The 16,614-nt window shown below is 54.5% G+C and overlaps 6 protein-coding genes across 6 annotated transcripts in view; 3 read left to right on the top strand and 3 right to left on the bottom strand.

Annotated features, from left to right (window-relative positions):
- Positions 1 to 1,264, bottom strand: part of CHGG_08866 (uncharacterized protein) — a gene marked incomplete at both ends in the record, with an annotated part of 2,664 nt that extends 1,400 nt beyond the window's left edge. The window contains 2 exons of the mRNA XM_001226792.1: positions 100 to 220; positions 969 to 1,264. Of these exons, the coding sequence (XP_001226793.1) occupies positions 100 to 220; positions 969 to 1,264 (417 nt within the window). The remainder of the gene's footprint in view (positions 1 to 99; positions 221 to 968) is intronic.
- A 498-nt stretch (positions 1,265 to 1,762) lies between these two features.
- Positions 1,763 to 2,655, bottom strand: CHGG_08865 (uncharacterized protein; the record flags this gene model as incomplete). Its single annotated transcript, XM_001226791.1, has 2 exons — positions 1,763 to 2,506; positions 2,587 to 2,655. The coding sequence occupies 2 exons, from the start codon at positions 2,653 to 2,655 to the stop codon at positions 1,763 to 1,765; spliced, it is 813 nt and encodes a 270-aa protein (XP_001226792.1).
- A 2,227-nt stretch (positions 2,656 to 4,882) lies between these two features.
- CHGG_08864 (uncharacterized protein) lies at positions 4,883 to 5,609 on the bottom strand (the record flags this gene model as incomplete). Its single annotated transcript, XM_001226790.1, has 2 exons — positions 4,883 to 4,958; positions 5,521 to 5,609. 2 exons carry the CDS (start codon positions 5,607 to 5,609, stop codon positions 4,883 to 4,885), a joined length of 165 nt encoding a protein of 54 aa, XP_001226791.1.
- A 2,601-nt stretch (positions 5,610 to 8,210) lies between these two features.
- Positions 8,211 to 9,974, top strand: CHGG_08863 (uncharacterized protein; the record flags this gene model as incomplete). Its single annotated transcript, XM_001226789.1, has 5 exons — positions 8,211 to 8,330; positions 8,475 to 8,698; positions 8,794 to 8,929; positions 9,287 to 9,658; positions 9,810 to 9,974. The coding sequence occupies 5 exons, from the start codon at positions 8,211 to 8,213 to the stop codon at positions 9,972 to 9,974; spliced, it is 1,017 nt and encodes a 338-aa protein (XP_001226790.1).
- A 622-nt stretch (positions 9,975 to 10,596) lies between these two features.
- CHGG_08862 (uncharacterized protein) lies at positions 10,597 to 10,873 on the top strand (the record flags this gene model as incomplete). The annotated part of the gene is made up of 2 exons (XM_001226788.1): positions 10,597 to 10,638; positions 10,706 to 10,873. The coding sequence occupies 2 exons, from the start codon at positions 10,597 to 10,599 to the stop codon at positions 10,871 to 10,873; spliced, it is 210 nt and encodes a 69-aa protein (XP_001226789.1).
- Positions 10,874 to 15,793: 4,920 nt separating this feature from the next.
- On the top strand, positions 15,794 to 16,540 carry CHGG_08861 (uncharacterized protein; the record flags this gene model as incomplete). The annotated part of the gene is made up of 1 exon (XM_001226787.1): positions 15,794 to 16,540. The coding sequence occupies one exon, from the start codon at positions 15,794 to 15,796 to the stop codon at positions 16,538 to 16,540; it is 747 nt and encodes a 248-aa protein (XP_001226788.1).
- Between the last annotated feature and the right edge of the window lie 74 nt (positions 16,541 to 16,614).

Raw genomic sequence — 16,614 nt, 5'->3', positions numbered from 1 at the left:
GGCGGGGTTGTGTGGGAGGGGGTGATGAGGAAGGTAGGTGAAAAGTATAGAGGACTGGAGATCATGAGTTAGATGTTGGAGTGAGTGCCAGGTACATACCGTTCCGTCCCGTCGCGCCAGAACAAGCTTGTCGCGCCTCGAGCATGAGATGCTACCCGAGTTCGGGCCTGCAGCAGCCCCCATGCTACCGCAGCCCCGGTGATGCCGCTGCCGATGATGACTGTGTCAGCAAATTTCGGGAGATCGAGTGTGCTGCGATGGTCGGCGAGATGGTCGGGCGGGTCTTGCCCAGTAGCTGACGGTCGGGTTGGCGCACGAGAGAGAGACGAGTATTTTGGCGCGTTCATCCATTGTGAAGATCAGTTACTGCGGTAGCCGACGAGGCCGATGTCTGGTCAATAAAAGGTAGATTTACAAACGGTAATCCAGAAGAGCATGCCTTTGGTGTTGAGGGTTTGAGTGTTGGAAGCGGGGAACGGCGCCCAATGAATGGGCAGTGGTTGGTGGAACGGGGAGGGCGTGGGGGTACCTTGTTGTCTGTACACTGCCACTTACACATCGATGTGTTACTTGGAGCCGAAGTACGGGATCATTCACAATTACACCTTGGTAGTCACGTCGGCGCTTGTAGGCTTGTAGCAGTGTAGTATTCACCGGTATCATATCCCATTCATCAATCAAGTGCTTGAAGATTTGTATCCTCGCCATGTCCATTGAATCTATCCGAATGATCCATGCAATCCGATCCAGGGAAGAAACCAACCCATTCCAGATGACCCCCAAAACGCCAGTACTTCAGGAATAACTCATGTCCTGTTCCAACCGTTCTTCTCCGCCCACCTCAGACTACCCTCAGGTCTCTGCCCAGCCTCATCCTCTCCATCGGCTTCGCCTTCTCTTGGGCGTCATTCTTCGGGTTCCGATCCAGCTATGTTGTTGTGCGGACGGGGAGATTGGGGACCTTGGACTACTCCAGCGGGAATTCCACGATGGTAGCATCGTCGTCGTCGGGGAGATCAGGAAAGACGGTCTCGGTACTGCCGGTGTCGGATTTGATGCCGTGGACACTTTTGCTGGCCTTCTTGTTGGCGACCTTGTCGGACTTGTCTTGATCGAGCGCCTTGCTTGCGGCTTTGGTCAGAAGGGCCAAATTATCGTAGTCCTTCTTTGGGACAGGGAGGCGCTTCTGCTGGCTGGCAATCTCTGCGAGAACGTCCAGTCGGTTGGGCTCGTCCTGAGCCCCGGGGCGGTCGGGGTTTGGCATAGTAGCAAATCTGGTTCTCGCAAAACGAAGGAATTGATGTTGGTCAAGAATTGGTTAAGAGAGATATATGTGGGTTAGTGTTTGTCTTGGGTTGCCGTAACGGTTTAGTGCTGTCGAAGCGGGATGAATGAAAACATGGGCAACGGGGCCTCCGGATTATTTGTGCTGCTATTTTGTCAGGCCCGCGTTTTACATTTTCACTGTATCTAGTAAACTTCTGCCCCACGTCATGGTTGAGCATCAGCCAACAGAGCTCCTCTGCAATATTTTGTGTCAGCTGTCCGGTTTACGCGGCCCCTTGATATCTGACCTTTATTCGAGACATCCGCAACTCTGTACATGATTAGGAAATAGGGTTTAAGATGTAGATGGAACCCATAGATATAGCACACGTTTGACACGCATATGTGGATATTCTAGCACAAATAGTAACTAACGGAGAAACACCAAAACAATATCACACGCCCCCATTCAAGCTACACCAGTCGAAATCAATATCTAGATGTTTATTCGGATATCACTCCTGTGCAGTATTCCTACACAAGATTGACGAGCACATCTACTTAAAAAGCCGTTCCGTGTCTCTCTCGTCCTTTCTCCCGGGCAGCTTGCACCAAATCTCCACTCGTCCCCTAGTCTCCTCCGCCCGCACCAAATCTCCTCAGGGAACACCAGGTTGTCCCTCTTCCACGTCTCCACATCCGAGATCACTCTCCCAGTCTGCCGCATACCGTCAATCATTTCGCCCACACCCACCACCATATCCTCATTACCAGCGTTCTTATCATCGCCAGCGTCCTCTTCATCCTCCCCAGTCTCGGGCTCCCTCATGAACACCCCACGAAACACCCCGCAATGCATCACGATCCCCTGAAAAAGCTCTCCCACTCCCCACAGCCCTATCCGATAGTGCGTCGCGGCCCTCATCAGGCGCGCCTCCTCGGATTTCGCCCTCATTCGCGCGGGCGCGAACTCGACGGCAGCGGGCCGGTCTAGGTTCAGCGTCGCCAGGAAGCGGCGCTGCTGCTGGCGGAGGCGGGCGTGGGTGGGTTTGGTGGCGGTCAGGAGGTGGGCGCGGGTGTTGAAGTCGTTGATGAGGTAGCCCGCGGTTGTGAGCAGGCCGAAGAGGCGGGGGGAGTTGGTTGGGGGGTTGTTGGGGCGGTGGGAGCGGTGGTGGTGGTGTCGGTGATGGAGGGGGTGGAGGGCGTGGAGAAGAGCGGACAGGGTGAGGGGGGAGGGAGGCTGGAGGATTCGTATCCTTCGATGGCTTCTCCGTTGGCTTCTCCGTTGGCGGACTCTTGTAGAGGCGTGTCGTCCCACACGATGGGCGCAAGGATGGGTTTGTTGTGGATCATTGTGTTTGTAATATCGCTTATCTTTATTGTGTCCATGGTGTTAATGAAAGTAGTGGGTGGGTTTGGTGGATGTAACGGGAGGGTCGACCGGTTGTGAGGATTGTTTGGTTGTCGAGGGAGTGTGCCAGTATATTGCCAAGGTAGTGTTATATAGCCGCGGGCTCCTATTCAGTAAACAATGTGGTTAATTAGACAAGCTGTTGTCTTTGGACAATCTCGTCAAAGAAGACCTCAAATCCTTATCGCTGTTCTGGAATTACGCTCTTTGTCCCCGTCCCAAAGGAACCCCCCTTCGCTCCGCTTGTTATTTGTGTTCCGTGTACGAACGTTGTACTTTTGTGGCTTTTTGATATAAAACCCAATCAGTTCTTCCCCTCCTTGTATTCATTCAATTGCGGTGCGGCTCCCGGTGACTTGCAGTATGGACTCTTGAATGTGTCTGTCGTGCTTTTCTTGCCCAAAGTGAGTTGAAGAGCGAAGAGCCCGATAATCTCTTCCAAGTATGCCGTGGTTCCGGCCTGGATGTTTCTCCCTCGGTCGATGGTTGTGGGAACTCGCGTCCTTTACATTGTTAACTTTGTCGTTCCTCGCGTAATAAATCGATCGCGCTTCAGCCAGTCAAATTAAAGGCACAGTAGGGAGTAGCGGTGGCATCTGCTGCTAGAGACTGGATAATTAGTTAGTTAATTGGTTGACTAATTTCTGCGACAAGAATGTCACCCTGCCGAGGACCGCGATATTGACCACCATGCCTTACCCACCCCTTTACCTGCCGAGGTACCTGAGGTACGCCTTCGGTGTCCGGGATAACAACCAGAACATGCGTATCAAAGAGACACAACATTGTTGTTTTCCGTTTTTGGAACTGAGAAAGATATAGTTAGCCGTCAACTGGAGAGCGGTAGTACCGAACAACAAACTGCCGCCTTCGGAAACCCCACCATTTGTTGTTCCATGGACAATCTGAAGCTCGATGCTTCTAAATGGCCTTCATTTGAAAAGCAATGCTAGACCTCAAAGCATTAATGGTTGAACTCTCGAGTTGTGGCGGCACTATGCTCGTAAGTGGCGAGTGCATTCCAGTGTAATCACACATGGAGAGTAGACAACAGAATGTTACTTAGGTACACAGCCTCTGCGTAGCATGCGACTGTTACTCTAAACCATCCTTCGTCTTTCCCCGTCTCTTCCCTTTTTGGCCCCTGCTATTAAGCCGCCGTTTTCTGCTCAGTACGGCTTCAGTTGTTCTCGCCCACAACCAAGGCGGGAGCACCTATCGGTTGTCACACCAACAAGGCATCTTCCGACTTGCCAGGTAGGTGGCCCCAGGCAACCACATGTTGTCAGCTTTTTTGCAACTTTGTGGCGCCCCCCGTTCTTTCTCATCTTCGACTCTATACAGTCCTCAGGCCCTTGCCCTAATCATTCAAGCCTTTCCAGAGTTTCCCCGGCAAGGCGGCGGGCACAACTAGGTATAAAATCCCCACCTCTTCTTCCCACTCTTGCTATCCCACGCTTCCTCTTCCCACCTGGTTCCTCCACTCTTCTTGTTCAAATTTCCTGCAGCCCCAGCCAGGCTCCTTCTCCATCTTCCTACATCTTCCCACCTCTATTTATTCTCGTTCCTCTTCTTCCTCCATCTTCTTCCCATATCCTCCCACATCCACTACTTCCCATAATTTTTTATTCTTGTTACTCCTCTTGTTTGCTCAGGTCTTCCTTTACAATACCATCGCTTCTTTTACTCTCTATTTGGTGGCGAACGTTTTCCATAAATCGATGCTCTCTTTTTCCTCCATCTTCTCCTCCACCTTCTCCTCTATCCTCCTTTTTTCTTCATCTTCTTTGCATTTTCTTATCGTCAACACACATTTTTCACCAATTTTTCTTTTCCCTTTCCACTCATCGCGGTTTTCATACTAGAGCAACTCTTTGGCCCCCATTGTTCACCTGGCAGCGACCACGACCAGCGACTATGACGTGACGCGACACGGCCTGTGACCGCAATCAATACAGGCACACCATCCTCTTCGGTAAGTCCTCCATTCCTTTTTACTCTTCTCTTCACACAACATGATGAACTACATTACCATCCATCGGCTTGAAGTGAGCCCTAGGGCAAATGATCACACTATACATTTTTCTGATTCTCTTACGTTGCATTCCGAAATCTTTCTTTCACACCAACAATAATGCTTTACTGACCAAGCTGTCTTTCTTTCAGGGTCGCATGACTGTGTTTTGTGCTGTGAACCAGTCACATCTACCACAAGTAAGTCGCAATTCCTGAAGCTATCTCACAGTACTTCCTTTGTATTTGCCGTGTGTGAAGCCAGCAGCTAATGATTTCATATTTACAGGAACCTTTTCTAGGTCTCGCGCAAAGGGCCCCAGTGGTATCACCAAGCCGTTCCACCCCATGCCGACCATATTATTCAAGAGACGTCGTCGATTGACAAGGTCATCGTTGAGATAAGGTTTTGCCCTAAATCCCCGCCAACGCGGGTCCAACATGCTCAATATTGGCGGGGGTGCCCTGGTCAAACCGACCGACCGGGTCTGCCGACATCAGACCGCGCACACATAGGATCGTGATTTGCACTGCGTCTCACGGACAGGAAGCCCAGCACTCTCCTGTTTCCCGCCCATCACCCAGTTCAAAAGTTTTTCAACTGGGCTTGCCACAACAAATCATCGGTTGTCAATCTCGCGTTCGACACCCATCGGTTGAAATGCGAGACACTCCCCCTTCCTTACCTCATCGACTCCCCAGCTTGGAAAGCCTTCCTAGCCTCTTGAGCAGGGAATTTTACTTTTCTTCATGGCAGAGCTCCGGTGATGATCACAACGGTACAGCCACAAGTAGTGAGGAGCCTGGGTAACTCCATCGCGAAGGCGTACGCATTCTTCGAGGCGCCCAGCGGTGCCAATGACGAGAACTTCTCAGCCTCTCGATCTCGCTCACCATGGGCATCAGAGGCTGCAGACATTCTGAGGAGCAACCCACTCTGCCATTCCACTCACTTCTTTCCTTCCCTCCCCCGACCCCTTTTTCTTTTCTTTTACTCCCAGTCAGCACAGTTGGAGAAGGAGCGTGGTCTGGACCCAGCTGTGTATGCTTTTTTTTGTTTACTCCTTTTTGTTTATCTTTGCTCCCCCCCTTCTTTCCTTCTTTTCCTTGATTCTGCGGTCTTGACCACTAAACTTCAATGATGAATAAGTCCTTGTACGACCCCTGCAAGTGGCACGAGGTCAGTCCCTTGCGTCGTACAGCGGTTCCTAGATGGCCGAGAGGCCTGACAGGGATTGAAGGCTTTCCGGGCCATTGGGTCGCCGGAGATAAAGCCAGGACTTACTGAGGAGCTACTGCCTTGGGCTTGGTCAACCTGTCACAGGCACGGATAGGGGTGGCTTTTTTTTCACCGACGAGGTACCAGCTCCTATGATGATACAGCACTCGCGTGTAGCCAGCGAGGGCATGGTTGGGTCAACCCTCACACAATGACGCACAAGAGACTCTCGACAAGTGGCCATGGCCACTCTACTGGGAGCCCTACCTCCCGCTTGGTTGATGGACTCATCTTCCAAGCACTCGAGGTTGCTAGCTGAGGAGCAAAATGACTTGAACTTGTGTTTTGCCGATTCTTTGATTCCGGAGCTAACAGTATCTACGTTTCATTCACCAGGCAGGTTCTCACCCTTCGAACTAACTCGGTGTTCTCTACTTCAAATTTGAACGATGATACACCAACGGTGGAGAGGGGGTGGCGTTTTATAACACGCTTGCGGGGTGGGGGTAGCAAGGCGGAGATAGGGGTATAGGGTCACGAAAGAAGGGAACATGTAAAATAACGGAATTTGTATGCCAGGACAATATTCGTGTATGATACGCTCATCTTGTCATCAAAAGCGCCGGGATGCTGGGTTGCGGTTATGAGATATTTGAGGGGTTGAACCCTAGTCTTTCTTCCAGATTCCACAGTAGCCTCAATCCCCTCCCCACTGACCAAGTACCTGTCTACCCACGTATTCACATCTCGTTCCCCTTTCTTCATTCTCGAGGCCAACGCCCGCCATCTTTCTACCTTTTTGAGGTTGAGACCGGAGCTTACCATGGAGCCTTCCCTTCCATCACCCCGATGAGGTTATGCTCTGTCGATACGGGTGGTAGCCACCTCGTTCGCTTCCCCCTTGCTGAATCTGGCGTATCTCGTCAAGCGCGATAATACCTGGGCACGAGTCCATCAAGGCCTCTTACAACTTGACAACCGCATAGTTCAGAGCAGCGGGCACGTTGACCAGGTTATCGGCCGACGGCAACGTTATGCTTTCATTACGGGAGCTGATGTGGCGTTTACTAGCGGACCACCTCTCTATTCCAGGTCCAGCGACCACATCCTATCGGCGTACGCCATACTTGCAGTAGCCAAGACGGATTGTGGGAAAACGTACGCAAGTTCGGGCCGGAAGCGCGAATCTCACACCATATATCCTCCGGTGGCTTACCCGAGACGTATGGTTGAGAAAGACTTTGCCGGGTTCGCAGTCTTTTCTCAGGTTTTGTTTTGTCTTTTGCTTTCTTCCGTTGTATTTGTCTGGCTGTCTTGTCCGTTGTTTTGCCTTCCTCGTCTCTTTTACCAAATAGAAGAGCCTTCGGGAGGTTGGCTACTTCTCAGGCTTACTCTTGCCCCCCAAAACTTCTGCTCGGGGATTCATCACCAAGTATTGTATCCAAACAAGATGGCCGGGATATCCAAAACACTCCTCGTCAACCGATTGGCAAGGTGAACAAGAAGGGCAGCGGTAAACCAGGACCACTCTGAGTCCCCACCGGTGTGATATCGAGGATACCGGTTTTGTGCAACGACACCGGGAGAAAGCCAGATCTAGCTAGACGTGTGTAACATGGAAGCTGCCCAAGTGGCGAATGGAGTCGATGACGTCGAAAGCTACTTCGAGACCCGACGATCGTCGTCGAGGATGGCCAAGGAAGTTTTGTAGTTCGGGCTAGATGTCACAACCATCACCTCAAGTGTTTACCTATCTCATGCTTCTCCTCACACCGACCTACCTACCTACCAACCATCCTCAGCCCAACAACCACCAAAAGCCATTAACCTAAGACCTCACCAGCATCAAGGCCAAGCCACCACAACCCTCAAACCCACGCCGCACCACCTACCCCGGCGGTGCCACAACCATGCGGCTCTTCCTCACAACCCCCCCCCAAGACCCAAATCCATACGCTACCAACCTCCCCGCACGACCTTCAAGACCCCCAACAAGACCCGACAAGGATCTCTAAGCAAGGACATGTCGTGAGGCAACAACCCCAGGCAAAACTGACTAGGCTACCGGCAGCCCCCACTGCCTGACGCGCATCTCAAGTCACACAAAGCCAATGGACATACCCCATAGCTCCGAAACAGGGCTTGCAAGTGCACCAAGCCGAAGAAGCTGCCTGTCACGGGTTCGACCCAGTCGCGTCGGGGTATGTCGGTCGCCATCTGCGGTCCGTCTCGTGGGGGATGTCACCTCGATTGGAGAGGTATGAGAGGACGCGCACTTTGTCTGAGGCGATAAGGGTCAAGATGTTGAGGCAATGGAACAAGTTGGGAGGCCTCACTACATTTGAGGGGAAAGGACAATTGAGCACACGAGCGGAGGCAACCAAGGTCGAGAATGCCATGATGACTGGGGGAATATACAAAGTGAGTCATCGCAACGGACGGACAAATTGATAGACGCGGCTAATATCCTCAACCCCTACCGGCGAAGGTCAACAATTCCGTCTCAGACGTATCACACCAAAACCCCTTTCCCCTGAGAGCTGACGTGAACATCGCCACACACAGACAAGAGGCAACAGCCGTCTGACGCATCGTTTCCCCGGCCCCAGCCCTGTAATAGCACCAAACCCCAACCTTACACAAAAGGTCCAGGGATGGCCCTGTACCGCTATCACCAAGTTTAATCCGACCTCCCGACAATGGCATAGGTCCTCATCCGAGTCCCGTGACAGGTTGCCTCTGCAGCTTGTGAAACAAGGCCAGCCTATCACCGGAAAGCAAGCACAAAGGTCCAACACTGACCTTCGAGAAAAGGAGAAAACCAAGCCTACAGTGCCCCGACACGGTGCTGAACCAACCCTCAGTGACCTCCGAGCCTGACAAGACAAGAGTCAAGCCGCAAGTCCAACCTTCCTCAAGGGCGTGAGGATATCACGTCGGGAGAGGGGAGGGCTGGCCCAGGCGCAGCCCATGCTGTGCAGACCCCGGGGGGAAACAAGCCACCCGGCACATCCACTGGAGTGAGTGGCCAAGCGGTCCGTTAAGATGACTGACTTCCACCAAAAGTGAGGCAACTAGCCCGTGACTGGATGACGTCTCTTCCTAGGCATGACATCGAACAGTCCCAAAGTTCCCAAATCAGGTGAGGGTGAAAGAGAACCCCGATGATAGGCCGCACCGTCACCCACAGCGAGAGTGCCGTCCAGCGGGAGTGGTTGACCTTGGGGACAGCCAGCCCAAGCAACGGCAGGGAGGACCTCTCGGCACCACACCGACACTTGCCGCAGTGCAGATCAGTACTCAAAAGGAACGCACCGAAGGAAAAAAAAAAAAAAAAAAAAAAGTGGAAGAGGCTAACACTGGAACACTGTCTGCAGGAACGAGCGGGCTCCGTCATCGTTGGGTCGCAAGGCATCGGGCCAGACAACCAAAGACAGGTCAAGGTCAGGTCTGATGGATGGACGCCCTTTTTCCATCCCCCCCTCCTGCCCCTCCTGCTCTCTGAACGGTTGTTTCCTGGTTACCCCCATGCCCCATCACCATCATCACCACACCCACCGCCAGCCCAGCCAGACAACAAGCCAGCTCGGTTCAACACCGGGACATTCCCCCTTCCTTCTCTGACAGGAGTGGACGCAAGGAGAATCGGCAACGTAACCGGCGCCGGCGCAGCCGGCTCCAGCCCGGGCTTCCGGGAGAACAGCAAGACGTCAACAGCCCACGGCAGAGTGGCGAAGGTTTGGCGGGGCGTGGGTGATGGCATCCTGCCAGTGCCAATGCTAATGCCAGTGTGCCAGTCGCAGCCGTGTTCCAACCCACCCCCGACGACGGGCGACCGGAAAAGGAAGCATACGGCGAATGGCAGGCGGGGGATAAGGTGAACAACACAACGCACACAAGCACGCACGCATCACGCACACCGCCGAGAGGCCCAGACTCAAGAGATGGGCGGCACCAGATAGCCAGGGTGCCAAAGGGAATCGGCGGTCGAGAAGACGAGGCGGTGTCGTGCGGGATATCGGCCCTGGGTCGCAAGACGCACGGGAGGCGTGTGAGTCACGATAGGTAGGGCTGGCGGTCGGTCGGGTCGACCAGGGGTGGGGGTGCCCGTGAGGCTGGGATGGATGGGCTGCCGGGATGGTTGCAAAAACTTGATGGATGAGTGTTGTTTAGTGGTTGACATTTTGAGTCGTTGTCATGGTGAATGAAAATCCGCCTCCGTGATGGCGCAAACCCGCGGCGACTTCAATCAAGACCAGAACCGAGGCATCTGCAAACTGAGACCCCGTGACCATACTGGCGGCAAGAACTGAGACGGTGAGTCAACGGTAGTCATGGCAATGAGGTGAGAAAGGGAAAGCCCCGGCCCCAGCCACAGGGCTGGTAAATCTATTGCGGCCTAACGCGCGCTTCAGAGTCCCCGAGCTCCGAGCCCCGATCTCTCCCTTCGAGCGGACACACCACACACCACATGCATTGTATTTGGGAGACCGGGGGTGTCGTTAAAACTGGTAAAAAATAAAAGAGGATGAATGGAACCGACTGACGCAGCTTCCTTTGGAGCCGACGAATAATTCCCTCAGTTTACCGAATGCTTCCGTCCGAGGGGTGCCGTCGTTTGTTTCGAGAAGGTTGGGCAACAAAATCCCAAAATTGCGCCTAATCCAAGATCGAGGTTGGAAGAAAGATGGTGGACCGTGCCCGTGCATCGGGAAGCACAGCCCCAACGGTCCGTGTGGCTCACCACAAGGCGAATCGGTTCTTGAAAAGATCAGATGAACTGGTTGTCAAATCAGGGATGCTGCCGGTTCGGCATGTGGAGCTTATCCTGGGTGGCGCGTGGGAAACAGAGCGACAGGGGACCGAGCAGTGACGTCGCTCGAGCCACCATGTGGCTCGCCCAGAAGAAGATGGGAACCAAACGCTCGGGATCGGGGCTTGTCCGAGTTGAGCCTGATCAATGAGGCTTGCATGCAGGCCATCTCCAGCTGGCTGCTAAATTCCCCGAACCCTCGCCAAGGGGCCCACTTGCGGGAGGTCATGGCTGCCCCTGGTTTGTCGTTCGTCTTCGACCAGAGAAGTCAGCTCTTGGCAGCTTGCCACTCTCGGTCTTTGCTTCTTGCTTGTGCATTGGGCCCTTCTGCGCTGCGATGCACTCTCCTGCGTGACACCGAGCGGCCTCGTTGATGCGCTAGTGCGCGCATGGAAAAAAGGGGAAACCGGAAAGGCGTAATGCAAAGTGCGACTCATGGCGCGTAAGTGGTTGACGGCTCGAGGCAATTGAGATTCGAGAACCTCAAATCCCGCTTTCTTTTCCTTGCTCAGCTGCACTGCATCATCCATCGGAGTTTACAGCGGGCTTGGCGGCCCCCTCGCTCCATTGGGCTCAACATTCTGGAGGTAAAGTTGCCCACCCGGAAGCTCGCTGTACACTCCTTGTTCCCTGGCATGTGCTTTCGGAAGAGGGCCAAATGTCGCCTCCATCCCTCACCGCTGACGAATCCTTTGCCGTCTCGTTTGTCGTCCCGTTTGCGACTTGTTTTCATTGGTTCCGACTTGAGGTTGAGGGCGCCAACTGGGCTTTTTGCGCGCTGGTATTGGGCGGTGATGCCGGACCATCTGACTGGGAGTGCGCATCTCAGCGGGGAGAGTTGAGCGTACCCACTCCTTTGGACTGGTCCGGTAGGCCTTCAGGGCAGCCATTCCACACGGTGAGACCGTTTGTCGTACCTCAACGGCCTCCATCTCCACGAGCGGCGGCCTCGGCCGACTTGAGAAGAGGAGGCGTTGTTCACGTGTTTTGCCGGAACGGTTGTCGCGGCTTGTTTTGTTTTGGCTGCCCCTCCTTCCGGTACGAGGGGCGGCCTGTCGAGGCAGCCGTTGAGTCGTATCTCTGAGGTCTTGAAAGGGGCCCTCGCGGAACCTTGGATATGGCCGCACCCGCCCAGCATTTCGCATCCCCCCCGGTTTCCGGTGAGGTCACCTTTCCTGCCTCTTCCCTCATCTTCTGCAGCCGCCCTCGGCCGTGGCTGGTATTGGACACAGATATCGTCAATTTCGCATTTTGTCGAAAATTTTGTGCGCAATGCAGCGACGTCAGAGGCCCTGTCCAGGGTCGGGACTTGCCCGACGTATGGGATGCTGCCGCGCACCTCCTCCCACCGCCCCTCCCGGCATGAACATCTGCACCAACCTATGCACGTCTGGCGCCCTCTCAAGGCTGAGGAGAGTGTCGGTGAAGGCCAAACAGGGAGAAAGGTCGGTTGATTTGTCCCATATCCGCTTGGAAGTTGCCTATTTTTGACGTCTATGAGGGGAGTTGCAGGGGAGCATGGCTTCACCTTGGAGCATGTGGGCCCTGGGCGAGGAGGAGGAGGGCGGTATTGGTGCGTCCCCGCCAGACAACCGTCCGGCCACTCCAATCGGGGGCCGAGAACGCTGCATCCAGAGCCTGCCGGCCTCCACCCATTGGCCATCCAGTGGTCAGGATCAAAACAGCCTGCTCATATTGGACATCAACGCAGCAGACGACCGGCCCAGGCGAGCCATTAGGGCACCAAAGCATGCGCCATACATGACACTCGCCCGTTTTTTGTGACTCACGGTTGACAGAGCCAGATGGGGAGCGTCCTCATCCCCAACATTTCTTCTGCCTCCTTGAACAAAATGACAATCGCATTGGCAACAAGAAAATTTTTCGTGACGGTGAGCCGAAAGGGGAAAATTGATCAAAGCGGAAAGGTGGCCCGGGGGTAAAGCAGAGCCGAGAAAGCTCGTTATCGGGACGGCCAGCGACTCGCGAGGTAGGGGTGGGTGTTCTAGAAAAAAATTAAACCACACCCCAGGCTCGACCAAGGGAATGAGAGTTGCCAAGCCAGCCAAGGTCCGAGTTGAGAGGTGAGAAAAGGTGTGTGCCCCACTGGGAGAGCCCGGGGGATGAGCCCGTGTGTGATTGTATCCTGCCTCCTGCATGACGGTCGATGCCTCTTTCAGCAAAACTCGTTTGATGGATTGACCCGCGGCAGTGGGCGTAATGTGGTTTTCGCTCACCACGGGCCGACTCGGTTGACGGTGTCGCAATACTGTATGGAGAAGCCCACACCGACGGTCGGTTCAGCCGAAGACACGGTGAGAGGCCGGGAGAGCTGGATATCATGAGCCCAGCCATCGCGAAGACACAAGCGAAGGGAACTTCATCCGGGAAGTCTGGTAAGGGTGGTGACAGAACGAGACGGAAGGCCTCGTTAATAATGAAGTTGCGGGAAAGAAAGATGTACAGACCTTGTAAATAAACGGAAAACGTGGCGAAAAGTCGTGTGGATAGGTCGGTATGTTGTTCTGCGATGGTTGGGAAGGCGCGTTGCGCCTGCAAGATTTCGGTCGACGATCGAGGAAGGACCCGATTCGAAAGGGGCGAACTGGTGGGAAGAAGTTACGAAACGCAGCTTTTTTAAAGCCCGGGATTCAGGAGGCTCAAGTGAGCTTTAGTCGAAGATTGTTAACTCCCTCGGGAGCAGAAAGGTGGAACTGCGTCAATTACACAAATGTCCTCATAAAATGCCTCTTGTGGTTCGAGTGTCAACCATATCGGGAAGCGGGACGAGAGTGACGAAATGGTCGAGATGTCTTCCGTTGTCATTGGCTCAGGGGCTGGCATGCGAGTGCTGCTGTAACCCCCGCCTCGACGGCCTGCAAGTTCGTGCATCCGGGACACGCGAGCGCGAACCGCTTGCGCATATTGAGGTGAACGGAGGATCCGCAACGACGCTGCAGCTGAGATCAGAGCAAGCGGCCAACAGGACGGATATCGCAGTGGATGCGCAAAGCGCTTGGCAACCCCGGATTCTACTATGCCAGAAAAAATTAATGGGAGAGTCTAGAACGGTGGCATCCCACGGCCGCATGACGGCTTCTTGGAGAATATCTCTGGCAACTCCATAGTTATGCGTGGACGGCAGTCGCAGTCCACCGCCCCGCACACCGATCACCGGTTTGGTGAGGGGCCCTTTCTCCTGATGGAAAACGGCTATAGGAGAAGCCAAAGATTTCAGGTTTTGAAATTCTGCACAGAAGGAGGTCGAACTTGAGAATATTGCAGGGGATAACTCTGTTGGGATGGCGCTAACGTCAGCTCGCTGTCGCCTTCGCTCACCTCTCAATCCGCAATCCCGCCTCCGCGAACTATCCGGGTGATCCGTGAACCACACCACCACACCACCCCCTGCAAGCTCTTCGCGACGCTATCAATCCCATCTTTGCCATCAGACCAGTCTCAATGGCGGAACTCTCGAGTCTTCAGTTAAACCTCGAGCTGGCGGCGACTTTCTCTTCCACCCTATCTCTTCGGTTATTGCCTTTTGAACACCAATCGGCGGGATAGTCCAATGACTGTTGTCATACCCAGTCAGGGAGGTGCCTCGTCGCATTGAAGTCAAGCCACCCATGCCACCTGAGGACAGATTACGATGCAGAACTTCATTCAGTTTGACTCGGACCACAACTTCTTTCTACGGAAACTGACTATAACTAGTTGCCACTGCACAGCTGCGAGCAAGCCTCTTCCCGAGACTTCCGTGAAGCTGGCCGAGACGGCTCGGCGACCTTGGGGAAACAAGTCGCTCCCCGTCGCTCGACTCATCGCCCCTCTCTTCTAAGACGATGGAGTCATTCCTAGGTCGGTCGGGCTGCGGTGTTTGGCTCTTGCCGCGGGTCATCAACAGCCTGCTCACCGGCCCTCGCTTTGATCGCCGCCAAGTTCCAAGCCCCGGTCGCTTGCCCATGAAGGACGAGAAAATTTTTCACGGGCCGTTGGTTTTTGAAGAGATCCCCTGCCCGAAAGCTGGAACTTCCCAGTCCTGACCTGAACCAAATTTCGCTTAGCCCGTCAGAGGCTTTTTGTCCACCGCAAATCCGGGAGGACTTCCCGTTCGCAAGATTGCACCGCGCAACTGAACCAGGCAGAGGTACCAGGGGAGAGGATTGTTGAGTGAATCATTGAAACAAGATCATCGCAGACCCTATTCGTAAGACTCACACTGTTGTGGCTCATCGCTATCCCGTGCCAGAAAAGGAGAGAGGAATCACAAACGGCGTGTAGGCGCGCGACCGAAACGCACCGGAATTCATTGGCCGAAAAACGGCCCGCCCATGCACAGTGCAAACAGAAGCGGCTGGAACTGGGTAGAGGGGTGTGGTGACTTCCTCATGCTTGCTGACAAGGTCTGGAAGGAGTGACTAATGCCACACCAACCAGCAGGGATCAAGGAACAAACGACTAGAGGCACGCCCCTCCATCAATTCCGTCCAAAATTTCACAGACAGAGATATCCAAAGCCATTTTTCACGTTCCGCCCCGTGCCGTTCCTTGGTGCCCCTCCCACCCTGATTGCATCTGGTGCGCACACCTTGGCTGAGTTTTAAAAGCGGCGCCAACCTCCCAAATTCCCATTTCCTGCCAACTTTGGCTTCTGCCAATGCACTTCATAAACTCCTAGCACTGCTCGATCCCGACGACTGCTCCCCACCGAACCTGAAGTCTGGACCATCGACGAGTCCAGATCCTTCCAGAAGCAGCCATCAAAGTCGTTCCCCGGCTTTGGTGCCCTCCCCGTTCTCCAGCTGGAGATAAGAACACCATATCCTTGACATGTTTGCAATCAGAAGACGGTTTTCCTCTCCTCTTCCAACCGACCACAGACCAAGGTGACGGGTGTCACTTTCTCCCGCGCAACGACACAGGCGCGAACCACTAGGGATTTTGAACTGAGCAAGATCGCCACTATCCACCCCGCGCAAAGGCAGAAGGGTTTACGACATAATTGTATTTGGAGTTGAAGAAAACAAGAGTTTGGATGTCTCGGAGGTCATCGCAAGAGCCAGATATCATGGCCGGCGCCTACTCCCCCTACGGGTCCACACCCGCCCAGGAGTACATCTACGACGAGAAGAAGTTTCCCAGCCCGTCCCCGACCCCATCGCCACGGGGACCCAGCTACTACTACGGCGCAACACCGCAACGGCCCGCGACGCGAGCTCACTTCCGCAACGGGAGCACCAGTGGCATCAACAACAGCAACACCGGCTATGCTAGCCCTCGTGGTCCGTCCTTCTCACCGCGGTACACGAGCGACGGCCAGTACGCCACTGTCAATGTGAGTGTCTCGCGGCCACGCAAGCCAAGTTTTTCGGGTCCGCCGCGCCCCTCGCGCGAGCGGCGCTCCTCTTTTTCCTACCATCCAGCCTCGGTCTCCCACGGGGAATCCGACGAGGACGAGTTCATCGATCTCGGCGGCCAAACCTTTGTGCTGCCGGGACGGTCGCGACCGAGACCGTACAAGGATCACTTCACAGTCAACGCTGGTGGGCATGGAACTGATTACGGCTACTATGCACAGGGCGGTCCAATCTTCGACAGAGAGGCTGGGTTTGCGTCGGCACGGTTCGAGCCCGACCGCAGGCCGCCGCCGCCCGCTGGCCACTCCCGCCGCAGCTCCACCTCGATGCCTCAACGGCCCCAGACCGCCCGGCCCTCGGCCAGCATGCACAAGAAGCAAAGGCCCCGGTCCCCGCGTCTCGCACGGCCACTGCCGAAGATGCCAAGCGGCACAGGATTCCCGCTGGGTACTCGATGAAGAACTGGGACCCCACCGAGGAGCCCATCATGTTGCTCGGCAGCGTCTTTGAAGGGGAACTCCCTCGGAAAGTG

Source organism: Chaetomium globosum, genomic scaffold (genome assembly GCF_000143365.1).
Source record: "Chaetomium globosum CBS 148.51 scaffold_6 genomic scaffold, whole genome shotgun sequence".
Taxonomy (NCBI): Eukaryota; Fungi; Ascomycota; class Sordariomycetes; order Sordariales; family Chaetomiaceae; genus Chaetomium; species Chaetomium globosum.
The sequence above is the reverse complement of the archived record's forward strand: the minus strand, read 5'-3'. Positions and strand labels throughout refer to the sequence as shown.